This window comes from Tinamus guttatus, unplaced genomic scaffold (assembly GCF_059628265.1).
Source record: "Tinamus guttatus ecotype Peru unplaced genomic scaffold, ASM5962826v1 Tinamus_guttatus_pri_ptg000025l, whole genome shotgun sequence".
Taxonomy (NCBI): domain Eukaryota; kingdom Metazoa; phylum Chordata; class Aves; order Tinamiformes; family Tinamidae; genus Tinamus; species Tinamus guttatus.
Window position 1 is genome coordinate 939,798 of NW_028288559.1, and position 27,819 is coordinate 967,616.

General features: G+C 40.3%; 2 protein-coding genes across 2 annotated transcripts in view; both read right to left on the bottom strand.

The window, feature by feature from the left end:
- Positions 1 to 3,120: 3,120 nt before the first annotated feature.
- On the bottom strand, positions 3,121 to 6,270 carry LRRC14B (leucine rich repeat containing 14B). The gene is made up of 2 exons (XM_010228732.2): positions 5,366 to 6,270; positions 3,121 to 3,772 (listed from the first exon to the last, which is right to left on the bottom strand). The coding sequence occupies exons 1-2, from the start codon at positions 6,268 to 6,270 to the stop codon at positions 3,121 to 3,123; spliced, it is 1,557 nt and encodes a 518-aa protein (XP_010227034.2).
- A 1,592-nt stretch (positions 6,271 to 7,862) lies between these two features.
- PLEKHG4B (pleckstrin homology and RhoGEF domain containing G4B) overlaps positions 7,863 to 27,819 on the bottom strand; it is a 36,794-nt gene continuing 16,837 nt past the window's right edge. The window contains exons 6-23 of the mRNA XM_088526354.1: positions 27,572 to 27,665; positions 26,708 to 26,794; positions 25,648 to 25,764; positions 24,793 to 24,891; positions 24,084 to 24,223; positions 23,176 to 23,314; positions 22,706 to 22,828; positions 20,883 to 21,047; positions 19,040 to 19,929; positions 15,561 to 15,813; positions 14,136 to 14,225; positions 13,795 to 14,019; positions 13,056 to 13,226; positions 12,073 to 12,253; positions 10,430 to 10,546; positions 9,910 to 10,179; positions 9,125 to 9,336; positions 7,863 to 8,390 (exon numbers count right to left, since the gene is read on the bottom strand). Coding sequence (XP_088382480.1) covers positions 8,385 to 8,390; positions 9,125 to 9,336; positions 9,910 to 10,179; positions 10,430 to 10,546; positions 12,073 to 12,253; positions 13,056 to 13,226; positions 13,795 to 14,019; positions 14,136 to 14,225; positions 15,561 to 15,813; positions 19,040 to 19,929; positions 20,883 to 21,047; positions 22,706 to 22,828; positions 23,176 to 23,314; positions 24,084 to 24,223; positions 24,793 to 24,891; positions 25,648 to 25,764; positions 26,708 to 26,794; positions 27,572 to 27,665 — 3,379 coding nt within the window. The 3' untranslated portion in view covers positions 7,863 to 8,384. The remainder of the gene's footprint in view (positions 8,391 to 9,124; positions 9,337 to 9,909; positions 10,180 to 10,429; positions 10,547 to 12,072; positions 12,254 to 13,055; positions 13,227 to 13,794; positions 14,020 to 14,135; positions 14,226 to 15,560; positions 15,814 to 19,039; positions 19,930 to 20,882; positions 21,048 to 22,705; positions 22,829 to 23,175; positions 23,315 to 24,083; positions 24,224 to 24,792; positions 24,892 to 25,647; positions 25,765 to 26,707; positions 26,795 to 27,571; positions 27,666 to 27,819) is intronic.

Consider the following 27,819-nt stretch of genomic DNA (forward strand, 5'->3'; position numbering starts at 1 on the left):
ATATATATATGTGTGTGTAAAAAAAGTAGGTGTAGGATTCAAGGATGTTGATGGCGTTACTATTAAAAGGGGGTGGGATTTGTGGATGCCTTTTAGCAAGGTTTGTATATTTCCTTATACAGACAGTAAGGATCAACATTCAATATATTTTGAAACAAGACCACATCTTATGATTATTCTAGTAAGTTTGGAGGTTTTTTCAAGACTGTAAAGAACAGAAGTGAAAACACTGTAAGTTAAAACTTGCCACCAGACTTCTGCAAGATAGTCTCAAAAGTTTCTGTTCAGATATGTGTACTGTGTTTTTGTTGTATTCTGAGGTAATTCCTTAAACTGCATTTTAAAGACCTTTCAAAAATGTAGTTCATATGCTCAATGTCCATCATTACCTCTAGTGGAATCCAATTTTTGTAAGCTTCGTTTTGACTTTCAGCTTTATGACTAAAAATATATGAAAAAAATAGCACTGTCTTGCAATATAATGTATATTGTATCCTATTATTTAAAGTTTTTTTGAAGAATTATTTCATGTAGCATAAGAGGATTTCTGCTATTTTCCTGCTGCCTCTATCAGGGGATACAGCCTGGAGAGGGTCAAAACTCTTGGCTAGGACAATAGTGCTCAAGTGACCGTGAGGAAATTGAAGTAACTCGATTAGCCTGGATCTACTAGGATTAGTACCTCTTAACCACTCAGTATTGCCACTAAAATGTTCAAGGTAAGGATGAAATTTGTTATGTTTCAAAAGGTTTAGTTCACTTTTTGACAAAAGCTTCCTAGTGGTTACTCGTCCCTTCAGTGGGGCAGGAGCACTGGCAGAGCGCTAATTTATCCCCCACTGCCCTAACCAGCATTTTTATCTGCATCCTGTTTAAGGCTTCTCTGAGCAGCTGCCTTGCTACCTGAGAGGCCTATCTCCCTTACATGCACCAGTGCTACTATTTGTGTCAGAAATTTTCCACAAAGTTTTGCTTTGGTGCAGATCAGCAAGCTTTAGGACTGAACTTTTCCATGTTACACTAAAACTTCTTAAAGCAGCCTCCAAATCAATGGTTATATTCAAGGACGTTATGTAACCTGTGCTGGTCTTGTGCACAGTCACAAAATCACAGAATGGTTGAAGTTGGAAGGCACCTCTAGAGATCTAGTCCAACCTCTCTGCTCAGGCAGGGTCACCTAGAGCACATGGCACAGCGTAGCGTCCAGGCGGGTTTGGAAGATCTCCAGAGAAGGAGACTCCACAGCCTCTCTGGGCAGGCTGCTCCAGTGCTCTGTCACCCTCACAGGAAAGAAGTTCTTCCTCACATGGAGGTGGAACTTCCTGTGTTTCAACTTGCACCTCTTGCCCCTTGTCCTGTCACTGGCCACTACAGAGAAGAGGTTGGCCCCCATCCTCCCTACATCCTCCCCTCAGATATTTGTACGTATTGATCAGATCTCTTCTCAATCTTCTCATCTCCAGCCTAAACAGGCCCAGCTCGCTAAGTCTTTCTTCACAAGAGAAATGCTTCAGTCCCTTCCTTAATCATCCTCGTTGCTCTGTGCTGGACCCTCTGTAGAAGTTCCACGTCCCTCTCATACTGGAGCAGAACTGGAGTGAGCACAGCAGCATCCTACTCCTCTTTTCCAGCTAGGGGCAAGTGTCCAAAGAAAATATGCAGACAAGAATTTCCAGGCTTCAACTCTAGGACTGGTGCTTGCTCTGCCCTCTGCTGGGTGCCTGTTGTGCGGCCCACTTAACTCACAGTAGCGTCTCTTCAGCATGCCCCAAATTCACCCACTGCAGCTCTCAAGCCACCTCTTCTTCACGTCTTCTCTTTAGTGTCACAGGGGCTGCTGCTCCTTAGGGGGTGCTGGGCACAAAACCGTGGGCAGGAAGGCTGCCTCCACGTACTGCTCCTCCTGGTGCAGACGGCCACAGACGGGTAGGCGGTAGCCTTTCACTTTCGATTTTACCCTCAGTTAAATTTTAATCAAATGTACTTGAAGGAACAACATAAGCTAAAAGCCCATCCAAACCTCAGTTAAATGCACACTGTGGCACCCACAAGTAGGAGACAGTGTTCATCGCAGCTGTTTCTTCCCCTACAGACTAGGTTTGTAGCTACTCACATGTTCTGTTGTGGATAAAGAAAGAAAAGCTATACCACTCACCACTAGCTCCATGAAGGAAGTTTCTTCTTTACTCTCATCTCATGCACCGAAGTTATTTCAAGTGAGCTGCCTTTTTTTAATCTCCAAAAATGATCTTTAAGGCTGCAATGGTACCTCGGCTCCTGGCATAGCAATCATGCTCAGTGCTGTTTAAGTAAGTTTTTAGTGAAATGCTAAAATAAATAGTATAAATACTTAATTCCGGTATGCTGGATATAAACCTAAGCATAATTTCCTGCACTGGGGCCTGACAAATAACTGTGATTTCTCCCGCCGTTGGTTGTTACTCTGCAGCATGATTCTATTCAACACTGATTATTCAGAAGACTATTTGGAAAAGGGCAGCATTTTATGCAGCTGAAATTTTAACCACTCAGCAACTGGCCTCCTCGTCCACAGTTTTGAAATTAGCTTTAAATTCTTCCCCCCCACCCCACCCCGGTTTGTGTCCAAGCTGGATAATGAAGCAACAACTATGATTGTCCTGAACACTCGCTAATAAAGAGAGGAGAGCAGCAGGGCACCATCTACCACCCAAGAAGCTGCTTCCACAGAGGGAACAGCTTGAGATCGACTCACTCGCGACTGGCCCAGCTTTACCAGTCTTTCTGTGGGGCTACAAACCAGGGTCAAATTCAAACAAACACATAGGAAAACAAATCAATCAAGCTTAGCGGCATCTCGTTTTACTGGTTAACAACAAAATCCTTTTTTTTTTTGTAAAAGAATCAGCTCTTTTTTTAAAAAAAAAGTCTCCTCTTTTGAGACTAGGTGGTGCTTATGTAAAAGTGGCATGCAGTATGGACAGTAGAGTTAAAATACCTCAGATAATCTGAGGCCACTCAGACAGAATTGAATTCAGCCCACAAATTGAAGAGTAAACTAGACGGATCACTGCAGGGACTGTTTTGTTAAAGACTAAATTAACTTCCGATTCAGCAGAGCATCTTCCCCCTACTAGCATGTCAAGTTAGACTCAGTTCTTTAAGAGAGTTAGTGAACTTTTCTAAAGTCTCTTTGAAGGACTTCATCAAGTAAGTTCCCAGTTCGTTGTTTGTCTCCTCAACGGCCGCGTCGTAGCTGCCGAAGAGCGGCGTTGAAGCCTTCACCCCCTCCTTGTTTCCCTGCAGTAAGATGCGTTTGAGCTCCTCTGCTACCCCATCATATTTCTGGCGATCGAAATTGCAGAGGTTGGCGTCATCGATTGGGTAGGTAGTGCCAATCGGGTAGCAGTCCTTGGGGACTGGGAACTCCACGTTTTTCAGCATTGGCAGCTCACAGAAAAACCTGAAAAGGTGTTTAAGTGCTTCAGATGACAGGGGGTTTCCAAGAAACTTAAACTCCTGCAGTTTCCGACAAGGGCTTAAACCAAGAATCAGCATGTTGACGTGGTTGTCCTGGATGTTACACTCCTCCAGGATGAGACTCCTGAGCACCGACGAGGAATGGCAGAGAAGCTTGAAGAACGTCGCCGGGTAAAGGTCAGGAATATTGTGCCCGCTCAAGTCCAGGACTTCCAAGTGATTCGAGTGGAGGCTGTTGGCTAAATAGGCCATATCAGCATGGTTCAGGGAGCAGTTGGAAACGTCCAGCACCTTAAGTGGCGTTTTCAAGGGGCTGTAGATTTAAAGAGAAGCAAGTTTTATGGCATAAGATACTGGCAAACCATGTTCACAAAATTTCATACATCAGCCTGCATTATGAATGCAACCAAAATACCACAATTATTGTTTGTTCCGTTCTCTTTTGCAGAACAGAAATGTGTACAAACAAGGCCGTGTATAATTTGCTCCTGAAATCAGTTCTCTGGATTAGCCCCTTCCTTCCACGACTCTATCAGTGCTGTTGTCACAGGGATTCATTTAACAACATCCTATGCATCCAGCTTGTAATAGCAACCACGCTGCTGCATGTCCATTACTGGCAGAACTAGGAGCAGCTCATTACTACCACAAAAACACTGGTGGCTTCTTCTTTTCAAAAGCTGACATAATTCCAGAGATACAGATCATTTCTGTTAAGGAAAGGGACTCATGTCAAGACAAAAGCCAATCCCTCTTCTAAACAAACTAACAAAACATAAGGTTTTGATCCTGGGCTTGTTTCTGCTGTATGTTTTTAAATGTCTATCAAATTTAGGAGTTTCTTTGCTTTGGAGTCACAGAGATCCCTGCCGAAGAAGGTTGGAAGAAGTGTATCTGAGATTACATGCAGCTTTCTCATTTAGTATAAATTAGTAGTGACAAACAAAAATCACAAGCAATTCCTTTTATGCATAGTGATGCTCAGTGACAGTCTGTAGCTGGATCAAGGTGAGAATCTCATCATTAATTGCATTTGTGATATGTGCCATTTGTGATACATAAATTAAATGTCTCTCTGCACAGGAAGGATTTTTTTAGATCAAGATGATTCCTCTTGATGAAAGTTTTCATTGCCTTTGTTTAAATGCTTTGATAAGCAGACCATTAACTTCTCTTTTCAGGTAAAATATGAGCACTTCACTGAGGGCTTGTTACCCCTTTGAAAATGGAAATTCTTTTTTCCAGCTCTTTACCCAGACTATTCACAGGTGAACTCAATTTGCAGTATGCGAAAGCCCCTAAGCCTTATCGCCTTGAAACTGCCGAACCCAGTTTACAGCTGAAGTCAAAGTCTCAAACCCAAGTCTCATTTCCTCCTGCCCATTCAAAAATACCCTCTCCGTGGAATCCTGGCAGTTACTATTGTCAAGAAAGCTAAAGTCAAGAACAATGAAAACATTCCCTAGGGATGCTTCCTAGGACTCAGGATAGGACTCAGGACATGCCCAACAGGCCCGCCCGGCTCACTGGGGCTACAAGCTCAAGAAGGTGGCAAGTCAGGACCTCTGCATTTACCCTTCTCCCATGGGGTAGCTGTGAGCATATTCTCATATTCAGCAGGTGGCCCCCCCAAAGACTGATACTCAGTTCAAGCTATTTACAGGCATTTGAAGGGCATTAGACACACAATGCTTGCCAGTTTCCCACAACGAATACTCTTTCCTAACTTGCCACCCTTTCATTTAATAAGACTTTCCTGATGAAAGCATTTGCTGCAGATGATAAACATCCCCTCGACTCCCCCTGCCCCTGGATCCACTTTCCCTAGGAGCCCCTGAGGTTAATGTGCTGATGACACCACAGGTTTTTCCTTGCAGCCTGGCTGACAGCAGGAAGACCAAATTACCTGAGCAGTTTCCGTATTCTTCCCGTGAGGATGGAAAAGGCCATGCTCAGTTCAGTCAAATGTGTCATTTCACTCAGCTTTTCCCCAACGGCAGAAAGCACCAGCTCGTCCGCAGCCGTCAGCCGCCGCACGTTGAACGTGCGTGCTGGCAAGGTCAGCGACGCGAGCAGGGGGAAGCGGGTGCGACTGAAGAGGATTTGCAGGTGCTCCATTTCCAAGCGCACGTTGTGAACCACTTCCAGCTTGCGCAGCAGGGAGGGATCCATGAGCTTGACGATGTAGAAAAACTTCTGCAGAGCCAAGTTGTCAGCCCTCAAGGCCACGCAGTGGATCTTCAGCGGGCAGGAGCGCCTGGTGAGCAGGGCCTGCACCACGAGCTCGTAGTTGCGCTCGGTAACGAACAAGTCGACGAGGACGTCGATGCTGATCTCTGCGGCGCCCGGCCCCCGCTGCACTCCTTGCGCGTGGAGCAGCAGCTCTAAGCAGAGCTTCGAGAGCAGCTGCGTCCTTGCCCAGCGGCCCATCGGCTTCTTGCACTCACAGAACTGAACTTCAACGTCCTTTATGCCCGTCAGGTCCACCACCTTCAGCCTTTTCAGGTAGGGGGAGGGAGGATGCAGCACATAGTCCCTGAGCCCGGTCAGACAGCTTTCCAAGCACACCGCGCACGTCCTGTGGCTCAGGTCCTCCTGGTAGTCAGCCGTTTTGCCCAAAAGTTTTCCCACGTTCAAGTCCACAAGGGGCCAGTTCTCCACCAGGTCATGAATCACTTCCCCGCGCTCCAGTAAATAGCTGGCTTTGAAAAGGAGAGGGAAAAGGTTATGAGCGACACTGCCGAGGCTCCTCCTCGCGAACGCTGCGTTTGACACGAGCGCTTCAGCACAGATGAACCGGAGCGACTTCATTGCTGCTTTGGTCTCCTCGCTGTGGTGGAGGCAGACTTCGGGAGGGAGCTGGAGATCCTCATTGCGTCTCACCTTCTATTTTTATCTGCAGCTGCTGTTTGTTACTAAGGATGGTTGGTCTAGGAAGTTAAAACGCAGTCACATGGTGATCCTCTTTCTATTTTGGTGCGAGACAGCGATTCTGCAGGCGAGCTTGGTCCAGGCAGCAGTTATTCATTTGCACCTTTCTGCTTAAAACAAAGCAAATTCAGCTGAGTCCAGCTCCCTCGCCATCAGGAACAAAACGATCAGGGCAGCCCATTCAGAGTAAGAGTATTTTTGTGTCTATTTATCTGCCTTATGCCATAGAAAAAGGAATGCAGGGTTCCAACTTATACAAGTAATGTGATTTGTGTTCCACTTTCTTTGAAGAAATAGGATTTGCTCAGATGAACCAAATAAATAGAATTATTTCCTGGGGATTCACCTATGGGTTTCAAGGGGAAAAAAATTCTCAAAATTTAGCACATAACTTCTCATCAAAGCCATAGTCACAAAGAGAGACTGACCTGCTACCAGCACAGAGCTACAAATCTCTCCATTTGCTCTTCACTGCCACATGGAATGGAAGAATATTTGAAACCTAACATATCTTCAGGCCAAGAGAAAGACATCTCTCCCCCAGCCGCAGCAAAAGCAAAGTAGGCTTCTCTCCTGAAACCCTGCACGTCCCTGTCGAGAGAAGCAATATTGGGTAGATCCCTCATGGTGCTGGCCCCTGCGTCCTGCTGGGCCTTTCAAGTGCTAGCACAGCGCGTGGCCTGGAGTCTCTCTGAACAGATAGCCCTACTTCAGGCTTTTGGTGTACATATTCTTATCTCCCCTTAGCTGGTGAGCGAGCACTAGCAAGACAGCCCTGTAAACATCTATTTTCTGAGCACAACGGTCAAAAATAATAAGTTTAAATGGCTTCAAAGTGTTTATACTCCCAACTCACATCCTCCATTCCCCGACCACCGTCCTATTTGCCTGCCACCTTCTGCAGGTGACCACCCCTTCTTCGCCATTAGGCTTCCCGCTTCCCAGATCCTTGGATCCTGGGGCAAGCAGCCAGGCTGGACCAACTGCCTCTGTCCTGAGCTCATCCACAGAACAGCTCCTATCAGCTTGACTGATCAGAGCTCTGGGTCACTCCTCACCTTAGCACCAGAAACATTGAAGACGGAGAGTAAACTCCTGCTGAGAAACACATCAGGATACCACAGCACCATGCTGAGCTGGAAAATGAAGTTACAGAGGGTAGCAACAAATGTAACAAAGAAAGAAGGATTTCATTTATTGTTTCATTAAAAAAAGAATAATGGAAAAGTCTGAAGTAAAAAGAAGTGACACTGTCTTTCCAAGCAAATGAGCAATCATGTTTTCTTATATAAAAATGGTTACAAACATTTTTTTTTTCCTCTATAAATGTTGCCTTATTCTAGTAACAATCCAGGTCATACTACCTCAGTTTATTCTGAACTTTTAGAATGATTAGAAGACACTAAGTAATTACAGTATAAATTGTGCATATATTTTACTAACTGGACATTTAAATTTTGGAAGGTAATAAAACTATATTTACAAAAATTTCAAGAAATTTGTACATTTTCTTTTTATACAGGAATCAGTTATTTAATGCAATTTTCAACATTTACAAAATTACACAAAATAATATAACATCTACCCTATCTACCCTGTAATCTGCCATATATGAACTGCAGGTTAAAGCAGAAAAAAATGCTTAATATTTAGACAAGTTCTATCTATTTCATTTTACAGTCTTTTTACTGAAATCTGTGATGCTTTTCATCTATTTGAAGGCAAAACTATGCTCATGAAAACAAATATATATATACATGCAGAAAGAACAAGATTCCTCAGAATGACAGACAATGTTAAACATGTCCCTTCTTTGGTTGTTTAAAGATTTGAGGATTTTTCTCTTGCTGTTTATAAGATACTCCACAACAAATTCACTTCAAAATAATTAAATCCATGAAGTGTGGCAGGGATTTTTCACAGCAAAACTGAGGTGGGATTATGTGGAAAAGTAGGATCAGCACCACTTGAGAAAGTCTTCATTGTCATGCGAATCAGAGCTGTCAAAACAATTATTATTATTAAACATTTAGCATCTTATTTAAATTGTAAAAATACATAGCAAATCACTTTAAAAAAATTAACTAAAAATAGTGTTCATGATAATCTAACCGTTATGGTGTACTGATTTTGTGTTCAAATGTGACATTAAATATTACATTCATTCTGTCAGAATACAACATTTTTTTCAGTTACTACAAAATGCATCATACCAGAGTAAAATGTTTTCATCAAGTGGAGTTTAATGGGTTTCTAACCTTTAAAAACAGTGAATCTGAAATGGAAGTATTTCATGATAAACTAGGTGGTTTTCAAGTTACTCTGGCTTAGGCTAGCACTGTGAACCTCACAACTGTCATTCTAATGCATCAAGAAACTCGCTTTGCAATGGATTCAGCTCTGAAGAACTTCACTTTTACAATCCGGGGACATGGCCTGGATTCCATCTCTCAGCAGACAACTAGAGAATACAACATTTGAAATGAACTGTCCTGTTAAGACCACTGGTTCCTGCATCAATATTGCAGTGCTGCTTGTGTTCCAATTAACTGCAGTATCCAAAGTTTTTCCATTAAAACACTGCAGATAGATAAGCAATGAGTTATTTGCACGACATTCCCAGCATCTGGACTTCAAGAGACCCAGGCATTTGTTTAATACTGGCCTGTTTCTAAGATACCATAGATATTCTAAGACAGAAAGAGGGGCTTTTTGCCAGCACCACAGTACTTACAGCTGTAACATACTGACTGTTGTACTTTGATCTGGGATTCTTCTCCGGGAGAACAGGAGACATGCACTGCGAGGAGTGTTTGGAAGTGGCACTTGAAGCACATTCATCCAGAAACATCTCTGTGGGAAGATGGGCCTCAGAATGGGCAGAAGTACTGCAACCACTCACGCTTTCCCCTGAGGTGCACTGAGATGATTCTGAGCTCTCTGTGACTACAAACGGGAAGAAAAAAAAAAAAAAAGTATCATACACCAGCACAAACTACCTCAGCACATCATGGGAAATAAACACCTACTTTGCAAAATCTTATGGCCCTAAACTGAACATAAACCTCCAAAGACAATCTGGAGGTTAACAACAGAAAAGACAATAGTGTTTGACTTGTATTATTTACCTGTTTAACACCATACCCCTGAACACTGATGGAACACTGTCACTACAACGCATGTACTGCAAAAGCAAATGTGGAGGATGGTGGTGGTTTTGGAAAGCAGGAATGACATGGTGCCTCAGTGTGGCATGGGGATCATGTCACCAACTCTGCCCAGGCCTGAGCAACAGAGGTGCCTCTGGAATGCACCAGGTAACATCTTTGTTGCTACAGCTACCTGATATATAGTTAATGGAGCAATGATATAACTTAAAGTCAGAACTCATAATTCATTAACACATAGTTGTGCTACTCAGTGTCTCCAGACGTGTCACTTGATGGATATATGCAGCCAGTTGAACAACCTTACCATGTGAAAAATACCCTTTTCAGCAAAATGTTGACATCCACTTACTCATTGAAGGCTGGCTTCCCGTTTCCTGCTCCAGGTCATCTTCCTCAATGCAGCTTCTAATATCATAAGACCAGTGGTAGGAGGGTAGCCCCAGCAGGCCTGAATGAGATGGGCTGGAGCAGACGTGCAGGTTCAGTGACCCCAGAATAGATGAGGATGACTGGCTGCCAGAAGAAGATGTGCTGCTACTAGAGATGGTAGAATGTGGTCTCTTGAATGGTGTGGAATGGTCAAACGAGGACACTGCTATTGATGCTCGAGATCTTGACTCTGTAAAAACAAGGCATTTTGGCCATTAAGGAAAAAGTGGAGGGGATGTTATCTTGAAAACAAGATCAGAAATAACACCAAGAATCACATTTGACCAAATATTACCTACTGCTCAAAACAATCTTAGTAAAGTGAAGAGAAGCTAAATTCTTCTGAGTTCCTTGCTGCTCTTCTGACAAGGGAAGAAGAAATGCAGTGGTATTGCAGAAAATATGAAGTGTCTGTATGGCATGGATAATACACATCATACCTGTTCCCTTCATGAGGTAATCAATTGCTCGATCGCTTATGGCTGCTTCGCTGGGTTTGATATCCATGAAAGGTTTATTGCCTATTCCCATGGACACCATCTCTTGTATTCGGAGTTCTACAAGGGAAATCGTACACACATGACTATTGGGCAGCTCTTCGAAGATTTACTTAAGAAATAGAGTATCTTAATCCACCAGGCACTTCCTGAAGGTACTGACAGGATGATTGCCTTCCAGGCATTTATTAAGCACAATACAGCAGGACCAAGTCTTCTTGAACCTCACTGCTTTTCTGTTATTTCTTCAGGATTGTAAAAAGAATTCAGGGATGCTGTTCTGTCCGTGTAACTCCCACTCAGGCCCATGCTGTCACCAACACAACTGAACCTTTCCCAGCTACTTCAGTCTTATTACAGACACTTGCTCTGTCATCTATTAGCAAGCTAAGCACTGCTCTTAAAGGGAAACAGTATAATGATTTTTCCCATTTTAGCTTAAGTCAATGTTCAAGACATTACATTTCCCCAGTCAGCTAATTAGAACTTTAATTAAAGTGGAAAAAAAGCTCACTTACCCTCAAAATAAAATGGAGGAATCTAAAAAATACTTCTAAAATAAAAATTATAATCACCTCCACTGTACACACACCAATTTCTTTGTGACTGCTTTATCGACAGCTCAGAAAACAGTTCCAGAGAAGAATGGAAATTATATTCTTTCTTCATGCTTATAAAGAAGGCTTAAAGCTAAAGTAGCATTTTATTTCCCATTTTTCTAACAAAACATTTTGTTTCTGAGACGATGGAAGAAGGAAAAGTGAATTTTTGAAGTTCCATTCTGTCTTTTTTTTTTTTTTCTATAAGACTGCAGAACAAAAAGAACTGAGGATGAATAAGCTACAAGAGTTCTTACTTCTAAAAATATGATGGCATTTCATGACATTTAAGATAACAGAAAATGATCAGGGATGTGGTGGCTCACTGTGGGGTCAGATAAGCACAGACACTGATGCAAAGAAGGTGACAGAAGAGTGAAGAGGAAGCTGTTGGGTCAGAAGGCTCCTTTTCCCTTCCAGAGAAAGGAGTACTAAACCAATATGATTATCTTGCCTAAACTCAATCTCAGTTTTGAAAGATTTAAAATCTCTGCCCTTCAGTTAAGTGGAGGAAGTGACTACCTTGTATATATGACTGTTGATATCAGGAAAGAACAAGCCCTCACATTTCTGAAATTCAGTTGCTTTCCTAATTTTTGCTAGTGTGAATATCTCTTCAAAAGAAGTCTTGATCAGATTAGCCAGAACCAATTTCTAGTCCTGCAGCTTACCTCTTAACAAGCATCATTACTAGCTATAGCAATACTAAAACCAGCCCTCTACTTTAAACAGGTATCTGAAAATAAAAACTTTCACATATTTGAGCGTGGCATTTAAAAATAAAATATCTCCCATACTTAGGTAACTTAAGGTCCTAAATAATTATTTTAAATGCCATTTACTGAAGGTGTTTTCTAGTGTGGTTTGTTTAACGTGAAGATTGTTGTTGGCTTAAGATATGTAAGATCCATTTTGCCCCGTGAGAAGTCAATCTGTCCACTGGAACAAGAAGTTACCTGTTGAAACACCCTTACACATTTTGCATACCTCGATTCCTCAAAGCCTGTCTCCAAAGGATCTTTCCTATGATATCAGTCCATGCAATTTTAATTTCTGCTGAGCTTGCTTGAAGGATGTATGTATCCTGGGATCTTCTCCTCCGTCGAAACCAGATTTCAAACCTCAGACCACTATCTCCAACATTTTCTGTCATTCCAATCTCGGCAGTCTGAAAAACAATGCAATGGTTACGACAAATGCGGCATGCCAACTTCCTTATGTCATTCATTTTAACTGAAAAACCTGCTCGTCTTGATTTCTTGGCAATGGAGCTCTGAGTGCTTCCAGCTGCCTCACTTTTGCAAGGTCAGCAGTTTGTGTTATATATAATCTCTTCCTAAAGAGATCTGTTCCTGAAGAGTTTGAAAACACAGCAGTGCTGCTCCAAGAGGAAGCACGCAGCCTTTAATGGTCAGAGACAGTTAGTTCAACTGTCTGTAACCCCGGCTGTAGTAGCTGAGTCACAGTTCTGCTTCTTCTAGTTGAAGACATATCAGCTGGCTTCACACGTGCAAAATAAACTCCAGCTACAGTCCCAAGTCTCTACAGCAGTTTTAGCAAGCACATAAAGTTATGCGTATCTGCAAAAATACTGGCAAACCAGGATCCACAAAGAGTGGGCATGGCTGATTCCTTAAACCAGATGATTGCAAATTTGGACTTCGCATATTCCCAAACGCTCCTTGCTAATAACACACTCAAATGTTTTGTGTGTTTTACGCATTTACACCATAAGATAGGTAATGCAATCTGCATATTTTGATTGCTTGGATATTCCTCAAACATTGAAAGAACAGTTTCTTTATTTTTTTCCGTTGAAAAATAGTTCAAAATGAATTGTAATGCAATTTACAGTTGGATGCTATTTCCTTTATGCTGTACCGCTGGAGAAGAACATAGCATGTTCATGGCAGGCTATTGAGAAAGGAGCATTGCACATTAGACACATTCATCTAATAGATTTAGCTTACCTTGAATGACTGTTTGTACATATAGATGTCATATCCCCCATCAATCTTTTTTGTCTTGCTAAATAAGATAAGATCTTCAAAGAGGAAGACATGCCTCAGATATTTCTTTCTTCCACAGCAAACGATAAACTCATCCTGACATCGCAGTTGCCCTTGCTCTTTCAAATTGACCTGTTGAGGGAAAATGACAGAGTTGAGACCGGGAAGACAAGGTGGTACCGATTTCACCATGTGCGAGGAAGGAGGAGAGGACAGAATGTCTACCTCAGACATGCAAATAAGCCCAGCCACAAGTACATGTGGCATAGCTCTAGAGACACGTTGCTCCAGAATGAGCCAGCAAAACCAAATTTGCACAGCTGATTTATACAGAGTAATGTGAATGTGCTAAACTTTCAAATCTGTGCTAAACTTTCAAATCTGATCAGAGTGCTGAAAAGTTCTAGCATCCCTTCCTCATGCTCACATGCAATTCAAGAGCCACACAGCTTCTCAGCTACACAAATCCTGCAAGCAGAAGCATCTGAGTGTTGGCTTCCTTGGCACCACCTTCTTAATTAAGGTGTAGAGCACTGAGCACTCTGGGCTTTTGATCCATGAATGAGTCTTGCAGGCCCCAGAGCAGTACAAATCATATAGGTGGTCTAACACTACGTTATTTTTAGTAACATGCTACTTTGGAGTAAAATGTGCAACAGGATGTCAAATGAATAGCAAGGAACAGCTGCAAAATGCTTACATCGCATCCTTGAATGGCATCCATAGCAAGCAGGTCATTTCCATGGCGTAGCTGGAATTTCACCATCTCCTCCGCAGCCCTCAGGTCACTGAGTTCCTGCTCCTGGGTCTTCTTACACTCCTTGATCATGTCCTTCAGAAGGAGTGCATACTTGCTCATTCTTTGAATGGGCTTCAGCAAATAGGAGGCCAAATCCATCTTATCACCCAGATTCTGTTGCTTGTTCTGCAGAAGTAACAGAAATTTGTAAATAGTGCTCAACTAGGTTTCCTGAACATCGTTAAAACCAGTAAGTGATGGTCATGCAATTTTCATGAAGGGAGAAGAGAGACAGTAATTACTTTAAAGAACGCATTTCCATGGCTGGTTAGCAAGGCATCTGACTGTGGCTTGTTCTTGCTGTATAAAGCATACATGCCAAATTGTTCCTCCTGAAAAAAAAAAAAAAAGAAAGAGCAGGAATGATAGTCAGTTCCTTTCTGTCATCAGATTTCTTTCCAGTTAAAAGTAAAACTAACAATTCGCCATAAGTATTTTGGGAAGATGCGAGGCAATCAGAGTTTACCCAGGTTTCTTAAGTCTCGTTGTCAAGCATCTCACTAAAACTGATGCATTCTCCACTAATTCCAGTCAGCAGAAACTCGTTACCTTCTCAGAAGTACTGGAGAATGCATTGGAGTGTATATTCAGAAGAAAAATCTAAACGGGCCCAAAATTAAACTGGGTGGACAATAATCACATCACAGCAACTCATGCATCTCCAGCTGGAACATTACTTTACTTTTCATGAAGCGTTCCATGCAGGAAACTTTGGGCTTATCGCAAATCTTAAGCACTAAAACTAGATGATTAGAAAGAGACACAGGGTGTGGAAGGGACAAAAGACGGTGTGTTTTCCTTTTGATGGCAAACAGTGCACCGAGAGACTCCAATGATACTAAACATGATGCTCAACAGGGGATGCAAACAGTAACCCCAACCCCGTTGTCTTTGTCAGGAGGCCTTGCTCCTTCAGTTGCTTGACCTATAGCACCCTAACTGTTCTAGGCACTTCAGAAGGTGCTACGAATTGTACCGTTGCCTTGTGGACAGGAGATAAATATGAATTTGTGACATCAGAAAAATAAAATCTTTTACGGCAGCTGAGAGCCAGTTTCTGCCGATTCAATAATAACTAGCTTTGCTTTCATCCACTTTCTCAAAAAAAAAGAAAAACAAAAACAAAAAAAAGAGGAGGGGGGTGAGGCGTGAGGGTAGCATGGAGAGTTCAACATTTCGAGGCCAGCAATTCAGCATGGCAGGAAGCACTAAATTCTTGGCCGTATCACTCCTCTGTGGAGTTGCCAGCAGGCAGAAACAGATATGAGAAGCTCCAGCATTTCAGAAGGACCAGCGTTTCAGCGAACCCATGTTCCTCTCCATGCCCTTCTCTGGTTCACGTATGCCTGCAATTCCTACCCACGTTTCTGTACCTATTTAAAGTAAGGTTATAATTCTCCTAAGTCACCTTTTGCTCCAAAGCAAATCAAAAATCAAGACACAGGCATACTGTACCTGTCACACATACAATACCTTTTCTTATTGAAATTCAATTGCATTAAGCACACAGTTGCATTTACCTCCATTTTGAAAGGAGGACCCTGCACTTTTACCCAGGTAGTGCCATTTGTCATGGCACAGCTTGAGAAACGCAGCTCAGTCAACACAGCAGAGCTGGCAGTCAGACTGCCTTGAAGGGCCTCTCCTCCTTTAAGGACATGACTTACATGTTTGAGGAAGCAGTGGCTGACACACAGGGGGAAATCTCGGCAGCGCTCCAGCTCCTTTAGGAAGTATTGGCAATGGAAATCATAGAGCTTCTCCAGGTTCCCAAAGATAGTGTTCCTCTTCCCACGCAAATCCTGAGGTAAGTCAGTTCTTTCCATTTCTGGAAAATAGTTGTTGATGATATATCCTAAGGATCTAACATACTCCCTTTCTGTTGTGATCATCTCGTCCATTATATGTTGCACTTTGTTGCTGCAAGACAGAAACAACTGCTTAACACTGACAGGTTATTACAAGGTGCAGTCCATTGATTGATGTTTTAGCTTGCACTTTTTATTCATCTCTGCCCATTTTTGAGGGGAAAAAAACACCCTGGTATAGGCTGCTTAGCCACTTCTGAGATCTCTTGTCTTGGGTTACTTCTGGTTTCAATTATAACTTCCCTGTCTTCCTAAATGGGGCTGTTTTTCATGAACAAAACAGAGAACTGGAGCTGCTCCTATGAAAAGCGGTCATCAGAAAAGGCAAATATGTTTGATCCATGCTGAAGGTACTTGGCCGTGCTAGGCTCCACTATTGCATGTGCAAAGATTTCCTGATTTTTTTCATTCTTCCAGTCAAATTGGAAACACAGCAACATTTCCAGGTTGATAAACCAACCTGCAGTTGAATACTCCTGATTTTCCTCAAGCAACACATCCTCTGACAGCCTGTGAATCTCCACCCAGAAAGCTGTTCTTAAGGCTAAAGCCCGTGGCCATTCTCAAGCTTAGGCCTGACCTACGGCTTCCAGCAACACTTGGGGCTAAAGAGGGTGCAGTGGAAAGTGAGCAAGGGAACAAGCAAAGGGAGAAGGGGATGGTGGAAAAGAGGATGCGATTTTTGATGAATGCAGATATTTTGACAAGACTGGAAGAAACCACATTTCACGGAGATAATGTATTTTCTTCGGAAAATGAAGGAAAGAAATAAATATATATTCATTTCCAATAACATTTCTCTAGCATCATGTACTTCATTTGCTGAAAATTGGAACTATCAAATCCCTTGTTATATTCAGTATTTTTGTAGAGTTCCTTCCTTCTCTGTAGTAATAATTCTTCAATAGCTAAAATATACAGCAATTTAGTCTTTCTGAATAGTTAATAATGCAGAAATACATTTTCATTATAATAAATAATAGAATGTTATTAAATTAAAATAAAAACTATAAAAATATTAATTACAATAAAAATTGCTGCTGAGTAATTCTCTATCCCAACTACAGAATGCTTACTGATTTTTTTAAACACATGGTTGAGACAAATCTCATCAAGCCAAGAAATATTCATATTGCTAATATAATTCATTCACAAATCTTAGTCTTAAAGAGCTTGACTATCAATATAATTGGTATTTTTGTTAAAAGAGGAAATCTGTGTTTTTCAGTGGCTCTAGAAATGAACCTAGACCACTCCAGAAATGAAGGAGAACCCTGTAATACAGGTATAAAAAGCACCAAGGAAGGTACCAATTTTGTTAGGTCTAAGGCAATATTCAACTTTGCTTCTACTAAACTACAGGACAGGGAAAACTTTATTGTAAGTCATACTAGCCTAAGACTTAAAATTTTAATTAAAGACTTAAAATCAGTCTTTACATAAAGATCACTGCACTCTAATTTCATGCAAAACCACCTAAACCAAGACCTATGCATCCAACAAAGGTCTTTCCTCACAGACTATTAGGGTTTCTCATAATCCTAACATACAGGTTATTTCAAGAGCAGCAAATGCTGAATACAATCAGGCTTGAACTGCTACTCCACAACTTCTCCTGCTTTGTCAAAATGTGCATTTGCAAATGATGAAGGAAAAGATATGAAACTTTGTTGTGGAATAAAATCATCAATTATGGAAGCATTGGGAAATAAGTTTCACTTAAAAGAAGTAATTTTTACATGTACCTAAGCCCTTCCATATGTACGTCAATTAGAATCTTTGTTAACCAGCTTCTTAAGAGCGGCTATAGCGAGCAGCACTTTCAGCAGTGTATTTATAGGAAGATGCAGAGCCCTGTCAAACTGTCATAAAAGCCTTCCAAAGCCCGTGGCCTTTGTTGTTCTACCTTCTGATCCAGGAAGGATGAGCTTTTATAACACATGGCTACATTTGTAAAGAGATAAGGGCAGTTCTTCCTGTTTGCAGGAATGGTATCTACCAGAACAAGTAACGCTATGATCTGAAAACAAGTCTGAGATTTTGTAAAGTCTGTTACGAAAACTGGATCCATCTCAAAATTTATTTTGCAGGAGAATAAGGTGAAGTAACATCTTATTGAAAAAAATGGTACATCTAAATCACACACACACACACACACACACACAATAGTCATGTATTAAGTGAGGGTGCTGTGCTGCATCATTATTAAAAGCAGAAGGTACTAATTTATTAAAGACACACAGGTTCCTTCTAAATGACTGACTTCCATTTAAAACATATCACATAAGACATCCACTCTTGCACTAAGAAGTAACTTGAGCTTTCTAGAAGCGCGGAGGCCAGACTTTAGGAAAACACTGGAATGCACAATTATAAATGCATTCTGTCTAGTAGACTGTTAAGCATGGGCTAAACTTCAAGATTCTGTAGATTTGGCTAAATTCAAAATAGGGTTGGCTTGCTGATAGTTTGTTGAACTGTGGTCCTGGAAAACTACTGCAAACAACCACCATAAATAAAATAAGCTTTTGTTCAGGTACCAGGAGAAGCTACATGCTATGTTGTTTTGCCCAATTAGGACCCTGAAATGATGATGAATTTGACTTCAAGGCAACTCTCCTTTGGTGAAAGTCTGTGTTAATCAAGGGACAATTACTGAATTACTAATTCAGCAGGGATTAACAGAAATACATTCTGAAAAAGAAAGTAGATTTTTAAGAGCTTTCATTTTTGGTGCACACTTTTATATGCACACTTTTATTTATTAATATTGATTTAATCTTTCTTCTTCAGAGACAGCACTGGTCAATTGCTCAACCTGCCAAGCTACAATATCCCATAGAGGGAGAGGTTTTCCCAGAGAGAGAGAAGGAGAGAAGGAGTTCAAGTCTGTTAGGAGATAAAAAGAGCGAGAGGAGTTAGTAGAGAAATTCAGATTAAAAATGCAAATTTAATTGAATTTCACCTCCTGCTCCCAAGGGGTAAAAATTGAAGCACAGCTGTAAAACCTAGGGAGCTTAAATCTTGAATTCTCCACAGTTTCTGCTCAGTTCTTGATTTCAGTGAGATTTTTCACGAGTTTAAAACAAACAAAAGCTTATTGATTATCTCTATTGTTCCCTCAACAAATGTAACTTAGAAAATTAAAACGACACAAAAGCATTTCTCTTAGAACTAAGAGCACTTCCACTTTCTGTCATGTCTTTTGATGGTTACTTTTTAAAAAGCATTTTTTTTCTCTTCACTTTAATAGAGACTGTGGTGTAATCATTTCTCACCTTCCACTTCTTTTCTTATCCTCTTCTTCCATATGATGGATCCTTGAGGGGGAGGATAAACTTCGGTTTCTACTTATCAAAGGGCTTCTACTACTCAAATGTTGCACGTATTTTGTTTCATTAGCACTATTACTGGCAACCTCGAGTCCTTTGATGTGCACTCCTGTGTAGCCACGGTGCTGAAATTCACTGGGGTTGCTTTCATGCTTACTAAGTTCAAAACTTTGCATCTTCTTCATGACTTTTTTGTGGGGTTGCTTCCTGTGGTGGGTAGGCGGTGAGCGGATGGGCTCAGCACCCGATGAAGCTGAGCGCCCGCTGGAAACACTGTCTACATCCTCTGAATTCCAGGTCCTCTTCTCAAGTTCACCTGGAATTGAAGCAAGCCACTGTAGTGGAGATGCAGGTATTTCCATGGCTGCTTCCATATTTCGGTTTGCAGTCCCAGAGCCTAAAAAAGATGGTGCTTCTAATGGCTGAGTCCTGTGTACAGGCTTAGTTTTGTCCACCCAAATATTGTCCTCATTGTTAGGAGATGAGTACCCAGGGGATGGTCTTCCAACATCAAACCCATCCTTTCTCTTCATGGCATGTTCCTTGAGAACCTTGTGAATATACTCCCTGCTGGAATCTCTAAAGGCTTCAGACAAAAATTCAGCTAAATGATGCCTTGTTTGCTGACATTTTAGCCACAAAGCATGCCACTGCTTTTGTTCTTGTTTGCCACCCAGAGCCAAGATCATCTCACTCATTCTTTTAAAGTTCTCTGCAGAAAGTTTTGTACCTTCCTGATGATAGCTTTGGAGGCACTGAATCACAGATGGAGAATATCTGGCCCCTGCAGTTAAATGTGCAAGACACTCATTGCAATGTAACATCCACTCTTGTGCCTGGATTGGAAGAAAAAAGTACAGTTTAAGCAGCAAAAGTTTGTATATATAAAATACTTCCTGTTTAAGAATTTCCCATCACTTAGGAACAACTCCCTGCACAGATCGTGGCAAAATTTAAGAGCTGAGAGATTCTCTCCAATTACATGAGAATATTCCTATGCTTTGGATAAATCAAAAAAGGAGAAAAGAATAAACACTTGTCACATTAAGAAAGCACAGGAAAGAGTAAAACTATTTTTCATTTAGAAAAAGAACTGACCTGTGTTTTGTCTAATCTTAGTAGCAGAGATATGGATAGAGAACACAGAGCCAAGAAGAAAAGGACATAAAAGGCCATGTGGTCTTTGTGTCTGCTGGGCTTACAAAACCCCTCGACATGTGCCCCACCATGCTACATACACGCCTCTCCAGCATCACAGAAACTAGAAAAAAAGGATTAATCTAAAACAGAAAGATTTTAAGCTTTTATTATAGACTCAGGAATAAAAGGTCAGAATTATGCCTAGGAGAGCACACATGCATTGAGAATATATATTCAGATAGAACACGACAAACAGCACACTCAACAGATTTCTCAAAAACCTGCTCAGGTGCTTGGCAAAGGGAGAAGGGATCCCAAGCGTAACCCAGTAAAGCTTGTCTAATTCAACACTAATTGCTGAAAACTGCTTAAGCTGAAAATTATGCACTATTCTTAATACAAATCCAGCTTATTTTACAGTTGATTCTTCAGGGTTCTACAGCAGTAACTCCACATTACCTGATCTTTGCTGTTGCATGACAGCAGCTAGATGCCCTGTTTACTCACTCAAATTCTTCCTCCAGTTCTAATCCTTCAGGGGCCTGTATGGACTGCCAAGTAACAACAAAGTGTCTATTGACATTGCCTGACCACTCTTATAATCAATAAGGTCTACCTTAAGGCATAGATGCAAAAATATTTCTATTACCATCTCATAAAACTCATACAAATTGACCAGCTTTGTCAGCTCCGTCTTCCTCTTCTCTGTCTGAATGAAAATGTTATTCAGATATTTCTTGAAATTCTGAACTTTTTCTTCCATCTTTAATGGATGATTTCCTTGCACCAGCTGCAGTCCTTTCTCGTAGTAGTGCTGTTGAGAGATGAAGAGAAAAATAGATAAGCTATGTAATATACTATTTCATTTACTTAATTATTATTCATTTATTTCATTGCTGTTATTTCATTAGCTATCACATCAACAAATCTTACTGTGTCAGTTGTAATGCACATAAAAACTTAAAAATACAGCATCAGTCTTGCTGAACATTCAGATTTTGCACTTACCTATTTTTATGCAGTGTTCTGCTTTTTTCATTTTGGACTTGGGAAGATGTAGAAGGAAAGTAAATATCATAATGGAACAGAACAAAAATTACAGAAAGCTGAAATGAGCCTTTACAAATAGCAGGGAAAGCCACAGGAGTAATTCATCCCTAAAATAATATCCAGTTAAATTCATTTTCTAATTAACACACCTATTTTCTTAGAAGTATCAGTTGGACTTGATGATCTTGAAGATCTTTTCCAGCCAACCCTACTGATTCTGTGATTCTATAATCTTTATCTGAAGCGAGAATTTCAATCAGTAAAATTTTCAGTCAGTAAGCACCTAAGTCTCCCCATGTAGCTTTGCTTGCCTTCCTATGTAGCGACTATTTTAGTATCATGCAGCTTTTGCTGTGTGTGACTTAGTGCTTGGCACAATAATCAGCCTCCCAATAATCAGCCTTTGCAAATCAGAGAATCCACACAACATTTCAGGTATGTGCACAGCCTTGCCTCTTACTTTCTCCCAACATACAAGTTTTTTTCTGTGTTTTCTTTTGTTTTTGACAAATGTCTAAAGAGAGTGGGCTTCTCAGAGCTCTGTGGCAGGTCATGCCGTACAAAGGACTTCAGTGAGGAGTTATTGAGCTCGCCCTAAAACTGTTGCATAGTAGAGCATGAACTAAGCATGCTAGAAATGGAGAATTTCTCAGCTCAGGTGCAATGCATGACTACAGAAATGTGTTGCTAAGGGAGTTTTATTGGGATATCTGAAATTTGGTGCACCTTGACCAAAAGCTCTTGGAGAGGTCAGCCAGTCACTGTCCCAGGGGGCTGACAGCAGCCCCTTCTGCCAACCATCTCCCAGGGCTGTCCTCTGTTGAGTCACCTGTGCTGGCAACCTTCACCTGTAGTGGAGACATTTTGTACAGGTAGCTGATTGGTCAAGTTTGGATATATCTCCCTGTAGAAAATTCCCTTTTTGATACATTCCCTTGCCTGCCATCTTCCTCCTTCCAAGCTATACAATCGGTGAAATACGACATAGGAGCTAGAGTCTTTTTCCCAGAAACAAAGTATAAGGTTATATGAATTCACTTAAGGTTGTACATCACTTTACAAATTAGGCAAGATTATGCGGATATGTGCACGTGTGCCACATGCTACAGTGATACAGTGAAAATATTGCTTTTTTTTTGGGGGGGTGGGGGGAAATTTGTATCTCTTCTTGCTGCTGCAACCAAGCTATGCTGCTGCATCAGTTCAGGCTGAATTTTACATAGAGGTACTCTGACCAAATCTCCACTACCCAGTATGGACTGGGAAATAAGACCGTCATGCTGCCAGTAAAAGTTGACGTTTTTCCACTTATTAGGCAACTAAGCATACTTCTGTCTTCCCTTCAAGACTAAATATTACAGTAATGCACTTCATTCATCTATGAAAACTCAAAGGAAATGATCTGTATTAGCATGTACCTACCTTTGTCTTGTCCATGAAACCTTGGAAATCTTCTTGCAGCTTCCTCACCTTTTCCAGTGAAAGTCCCTCTTGATCTAAACAGCCAAGATATTTCTCTCGCTCATTTTCAAACCACTGTTTTATCTGCATAAAAATACCAAACCAACCTGTTTTTCCCAATCAGTTAATCAGACATTCTCCATATATAAATATAGCATGTAGAAATAAGTTCAAATACTTCATATACATATTCCTTAAGATATTCTACAACTCATTTTGGTCTGCTTGAAATTCTGATGACTGTAATCTATTTTGCACACTCAAAACCTGCTAATGTTAATAGCACTACTCACACATTGCCCATGCATGCTTTGAACAGCACCAATATATAATCAATTTTATGCATCATATTAGCTAAATCCAGCTCTATAAACAAATAGACACTTTGAACTGCAACTTGTTTATCCTAATTCTCAAAGACTGGTACTGACCTGATCACAGCCTTCTTCAAATTTTCTTGCTTCTGCAAGATTCTCCAACTGCTGCAGGCATTTATTAGATAAGAGTACCAGCCTATGGACTTCCTCATCCACTTGATTATAAAGTCTTGTTACAATCTCCATGGCATCTCTATTAGATGAGGCAGAAAGATCAACAGAATGTTTCCGACAAAAACAATATCAGAAGAAATACGTCTTTCAGAAGGCATTAATCCCCTATTTTGCTGATGAATGTTGCTGCAAACAAACCAGCAATCATAAAACTCTTTTTAAAAAAAAAAAAAAAAAATTGAACTTGTCAAATGCAAATGTACCTTACTGAAAACCACACAGACATGACGGTTACACTTTTCAAAAATGTGCAGAATATTAAATGTGTCTCCTCAGGGCTGGCCCAGAAGACATTCTGAGCTGTTGCATATATAAAGTTGCCTCCACTTGACAATGATTGCATCAGTCTAGAAGCGAATTCAAACTCTGCTCTAACAAAATCTGAAATACTTAAAAATTTAGAGCATTTGCTTAATAAGAACTTTACTACTACTTCTTTACGTTAGGTATGAGATACAACCAAATCCTGGAGAACCCTAGAACTTCAAAAAATAAAGCTGAGACAGCTATTCAGTAGAGGGACTGTCAAAAATACAATCTTACCTTGCAAAAGAAGTAAATAACTGTTTTCACTTCTTCTATAACTATAATTCTCTATGACTCTGGAGGTGCTTGAACAGTGGAACACGTTGCCCAGGGATTGTGGAGATATCGGAAACTAGACTAGACTGGTCAACCCTCCCTTGTTGACCATGCTCACCAGACAGTCTCCAGAGGTAACTTCCAAGCTCACCTATTCAGGAACTCTGTGATACATGGTCAGCACCTTCTGAAAAGTCTGTACTTACCGATAGTCCTCTGTGTGGCAGGACTCCTTTCTAAGTCTTGCAAGGACTGTTCCACCTTCTAGCCGTAGTGTTACTAACAAGGCATCTTCCAAAACGAGCTTCATCATTGTCTTGTGTTTATTGATTAAATCACATACATCCTATGCAGAAGAAAAATAATGGGCCATTTGAAAAACCAAGGCATTGCACACTGTCTAGCTCACACATATTAAAAAAAACAGAACACCAGAATCTGGCTTTGTGCTTGTTCCACTTGCACTAGCTTGTGATTTTTGCCTAAATACTTTTGAATTTATATAAAACACATTAATCTAGGCAGATCTGTGCTTATACTCAATTCTGGCCAAAGCTCTGCTGATGACACATGCTCAGCTGAAATGGCCAGCATGTCAGAGATGTGTTCTGACATGATAAATAGCATCAGTGACTGCAGTGTTAAACTGCAGTGTTAAACTGTAGTGACTGCAGTGTTAAACGTTCAGTAACACTGAAATTTGGGCAAGTATGATCATGTTTGATTATCCAAGCTAAAACTGTAAGATTCCTCTTAGAGCTATAAATTCTGTTTGCTGCATTGCAGTTTCAGTCAAAATACAGCATTTAGTCTGCTATATTAGAGAGGTGGTGTTTTTTTTTTTTCCCCAAAAAGCAGCAAGCTTCCTTATTGACAATGGAGATGTTTGCACTTGTCCTTTCCAACAGAACTTACCTGCGCAGTGTTGAGAGTTCTGTTGGCTGTCAGGGAGCCCACTGCATTCTGCAGAAAGCCAATGGCCTCTCTGCAGTTTGTAATAAAGGGTTCCAGTTTCTGTATTGGCAAAACAAGGCAACAGGTAGAACTTCAGAAAGAGTCTAAAACAATTGCTTTGATGTCCAGAATTTAAAAACACAATGAACAGTCACAAACTTTTTTGTGGTAAACTTTTGGTTCTTCTAATGGTTTGAAACCAGTGCAGTGCAATTAAATTGATCCGCTTAGTGTTACATCAACATAGGCCACACCAGGCAAGAAGAGGATAGAAACAGTTTTAACTTCAGGTGTTTTGGTGCTACTTCACATACTTTTATGGTAGGCCCTGCTTTAGAAATCAGTGTTTTAACCAACAAGTTAAGGATGGCTCCGCCAATCTCTGTAGAAAAGAAAGGGACACATGGAGAGAACTGCAGGTCAGACTCATGGCTGGGATAAATTCTGCTAGGTAAGGTGCGAGTTAGACCAAACATCAGGAGTGTCTAGTTAAATAGAATCTCTTAAGAGTGAGAAAGAAATGTTTTGGGGAATAATACATTATGAATCTCTCTTCCAACAAAGAAATCATTGCATACTACATAACATAAAAATTACCACACTGAAACAACTAGCGTTTAATATAATCAGGGATTTAAGACAGCACAGGACCAAATGAAAGAAGAAAATGGAAAATGGAAAACTATCAGTATGAGCAGAAATTAGTAACTGCAAGTAATTTTTTTTTTTTTTTAAATGAGCAACAACAGCTATCAAATTCAATGAAAAAAATGAAAAGGAGAGAATACATAGCAAAAATTTCAAAGTTGATCCTACCCTTCGGAAACATATCCAGTCACTGTGGTTATACTGAAATGTTCCATCAAATTCTGCTGTCAACTGTGTGCAGTCAATAAGCTTATTCAGAGCCTTCAGTGATGTGAGAATTTCATACTTCTCAGGAAAAAAATAAATAAAAAAATTAAATAAAGTTTTACAAAACTTAAATTGAATTGTAAGGCAAAGACACTTATTTTCCCTCCCCCAGAATTTATTGTCTCTTAAGAGATCCAGTTACCCAGCTAACAGAAACCACTACATACATGTATTACATGTGCGTGTGTGTGGGCGCACGTGGTCTTGAAGTCTCCCTTCTGCATGGGCAATATTCCAACATCGAGAAAGGGAAGGCACTGAGCACTGCTGATTTACAGAAGCTGGGAAACTGGTCCCAAGAAATTTGCCTCATTTGAAGAATTACATTTTGCTTTTTGTAGTATTTTGAATACATTCAGAGGTAGGAATACATATATATTTGCACGCGTATGTGTGTGTGTGTGTGTGTGTGTGTATATATATATATGTGTGTGTGTGTGTGTATATATATATATATATATATATGTATATGTATCAAATGACCAATCTTGTGGAGCTGTCTAAGACACAGGACGGTGATATGAAATATCAGTACAATTTTTTTTTCTTTGGTAAACATCTTTCTCCTAAGAAAAAGAGGTTTTTATGTTATACATACCATAAAAAAAAATCCAGAAGAACAAATTTCTTTTCCGACTGACATTAACTTACGTAATTGCATCTGTGCTCTAAAATCCATCATTTTTATTTTAAACATCTGTGCCAAGTTGGCGCTAAATCATTCACTGATAATTGTGGTACCCCAGACACCAATACACAGATACAGTGTTACTGACAGGACTATTATCAGCAAAACTGTTCCAATAGTCCATGGAACTAAGGAGTGCACACTCAGAAGACTGAGCTCTTCTGAACAACACAATCAAATAACTTTGCAGCCACTTTTAATAGAAGAATATTTCATAAGAAATTTTATATTTACACATACCTTTTGACAGCTCTGAGCAATGTCCTAACTTACCTGAATTGCTATGTCCCGATCAGGCCTAAAAGAACATTCCTTATCAGTCAATAAAAGGACACTGTGAATTGAATGAGGAATTGCATTCTGGAAAAGAATACAAATGCAGTTAGAGAAATGTTCTTTCTACAAAATTCATAATCCCTTTCTTTTTCTAAGATGCTATAGAAAGAAGCTTCTCTGTTTAGCTGTTCCTCAAAATCCAACCAAGAAGTAGGCATGGTTCACTTGAGGCATCTTAAACTCTTCATTCCACACATCTGTTTCTTCTAAACCAAAATGTTATTTATTAGTTCAAAATACTTTAGAATGTCTTTCTCCTAAATCAAGATAAGAGCTGTGCTAAAGAACGGCATCCCATTAAGGGCAAAGGCTTCATTTTTTTTTAGCACATTCTGTCTTTGATATGTATTTCAATCCAAGCAACAAGCTAAAATTTAAAGTAGTATGAGATGAAATCAACAGCAAGAGAATCAGAAGAACTGTCTTCCCAGGATTCTGATCCATTCCATGTCCACTTCATATGCAATGTTTAAGAAACATGGACTTAAGCATGATATATGTGTTCAAATTTCACTTAATTTCTGTTTGGAGAAAAATAAACTTCTTTCTAGTAACTTTATTTATTTTTAATCATACAATTATTATTTATTTATTATCATAATTATTTTTAATCTTATTTTCAAAATTATTTCTGCTTTAACTTTTTCACCTCATCCTTGTGACCCCTTACCCTGCAGAACAACTACCAGTGTAAGAAAGCTCCTATTCCCAACAGATTTCAATATGTATCACAGCATGTTTTAAAAATCCTAGCACTTCATTCTGCACTTAGGCAGGAAGCCTCTCTCAGGCACTACTCACCTGCATTGCTGTTAATGCTTTGAAAAGAGAAGAATTAGGCTGACACTTGCGCGCATCCACTAGAAAAACAACTCCCAAATCACGTACCTCCTTCCTGGCAACAGAAAGACAAGTGTGTTTTTAAGCCATGTTCTTTTAGGGAGGAAATTCCATGCTGAAGGCTCCTAGGCCTTTACCAGAGCAAACAGCCCAAGGATGGGTTCACTTACAACACACGAGTGCATCTTAAGATATGTTTTGGGTTTTGT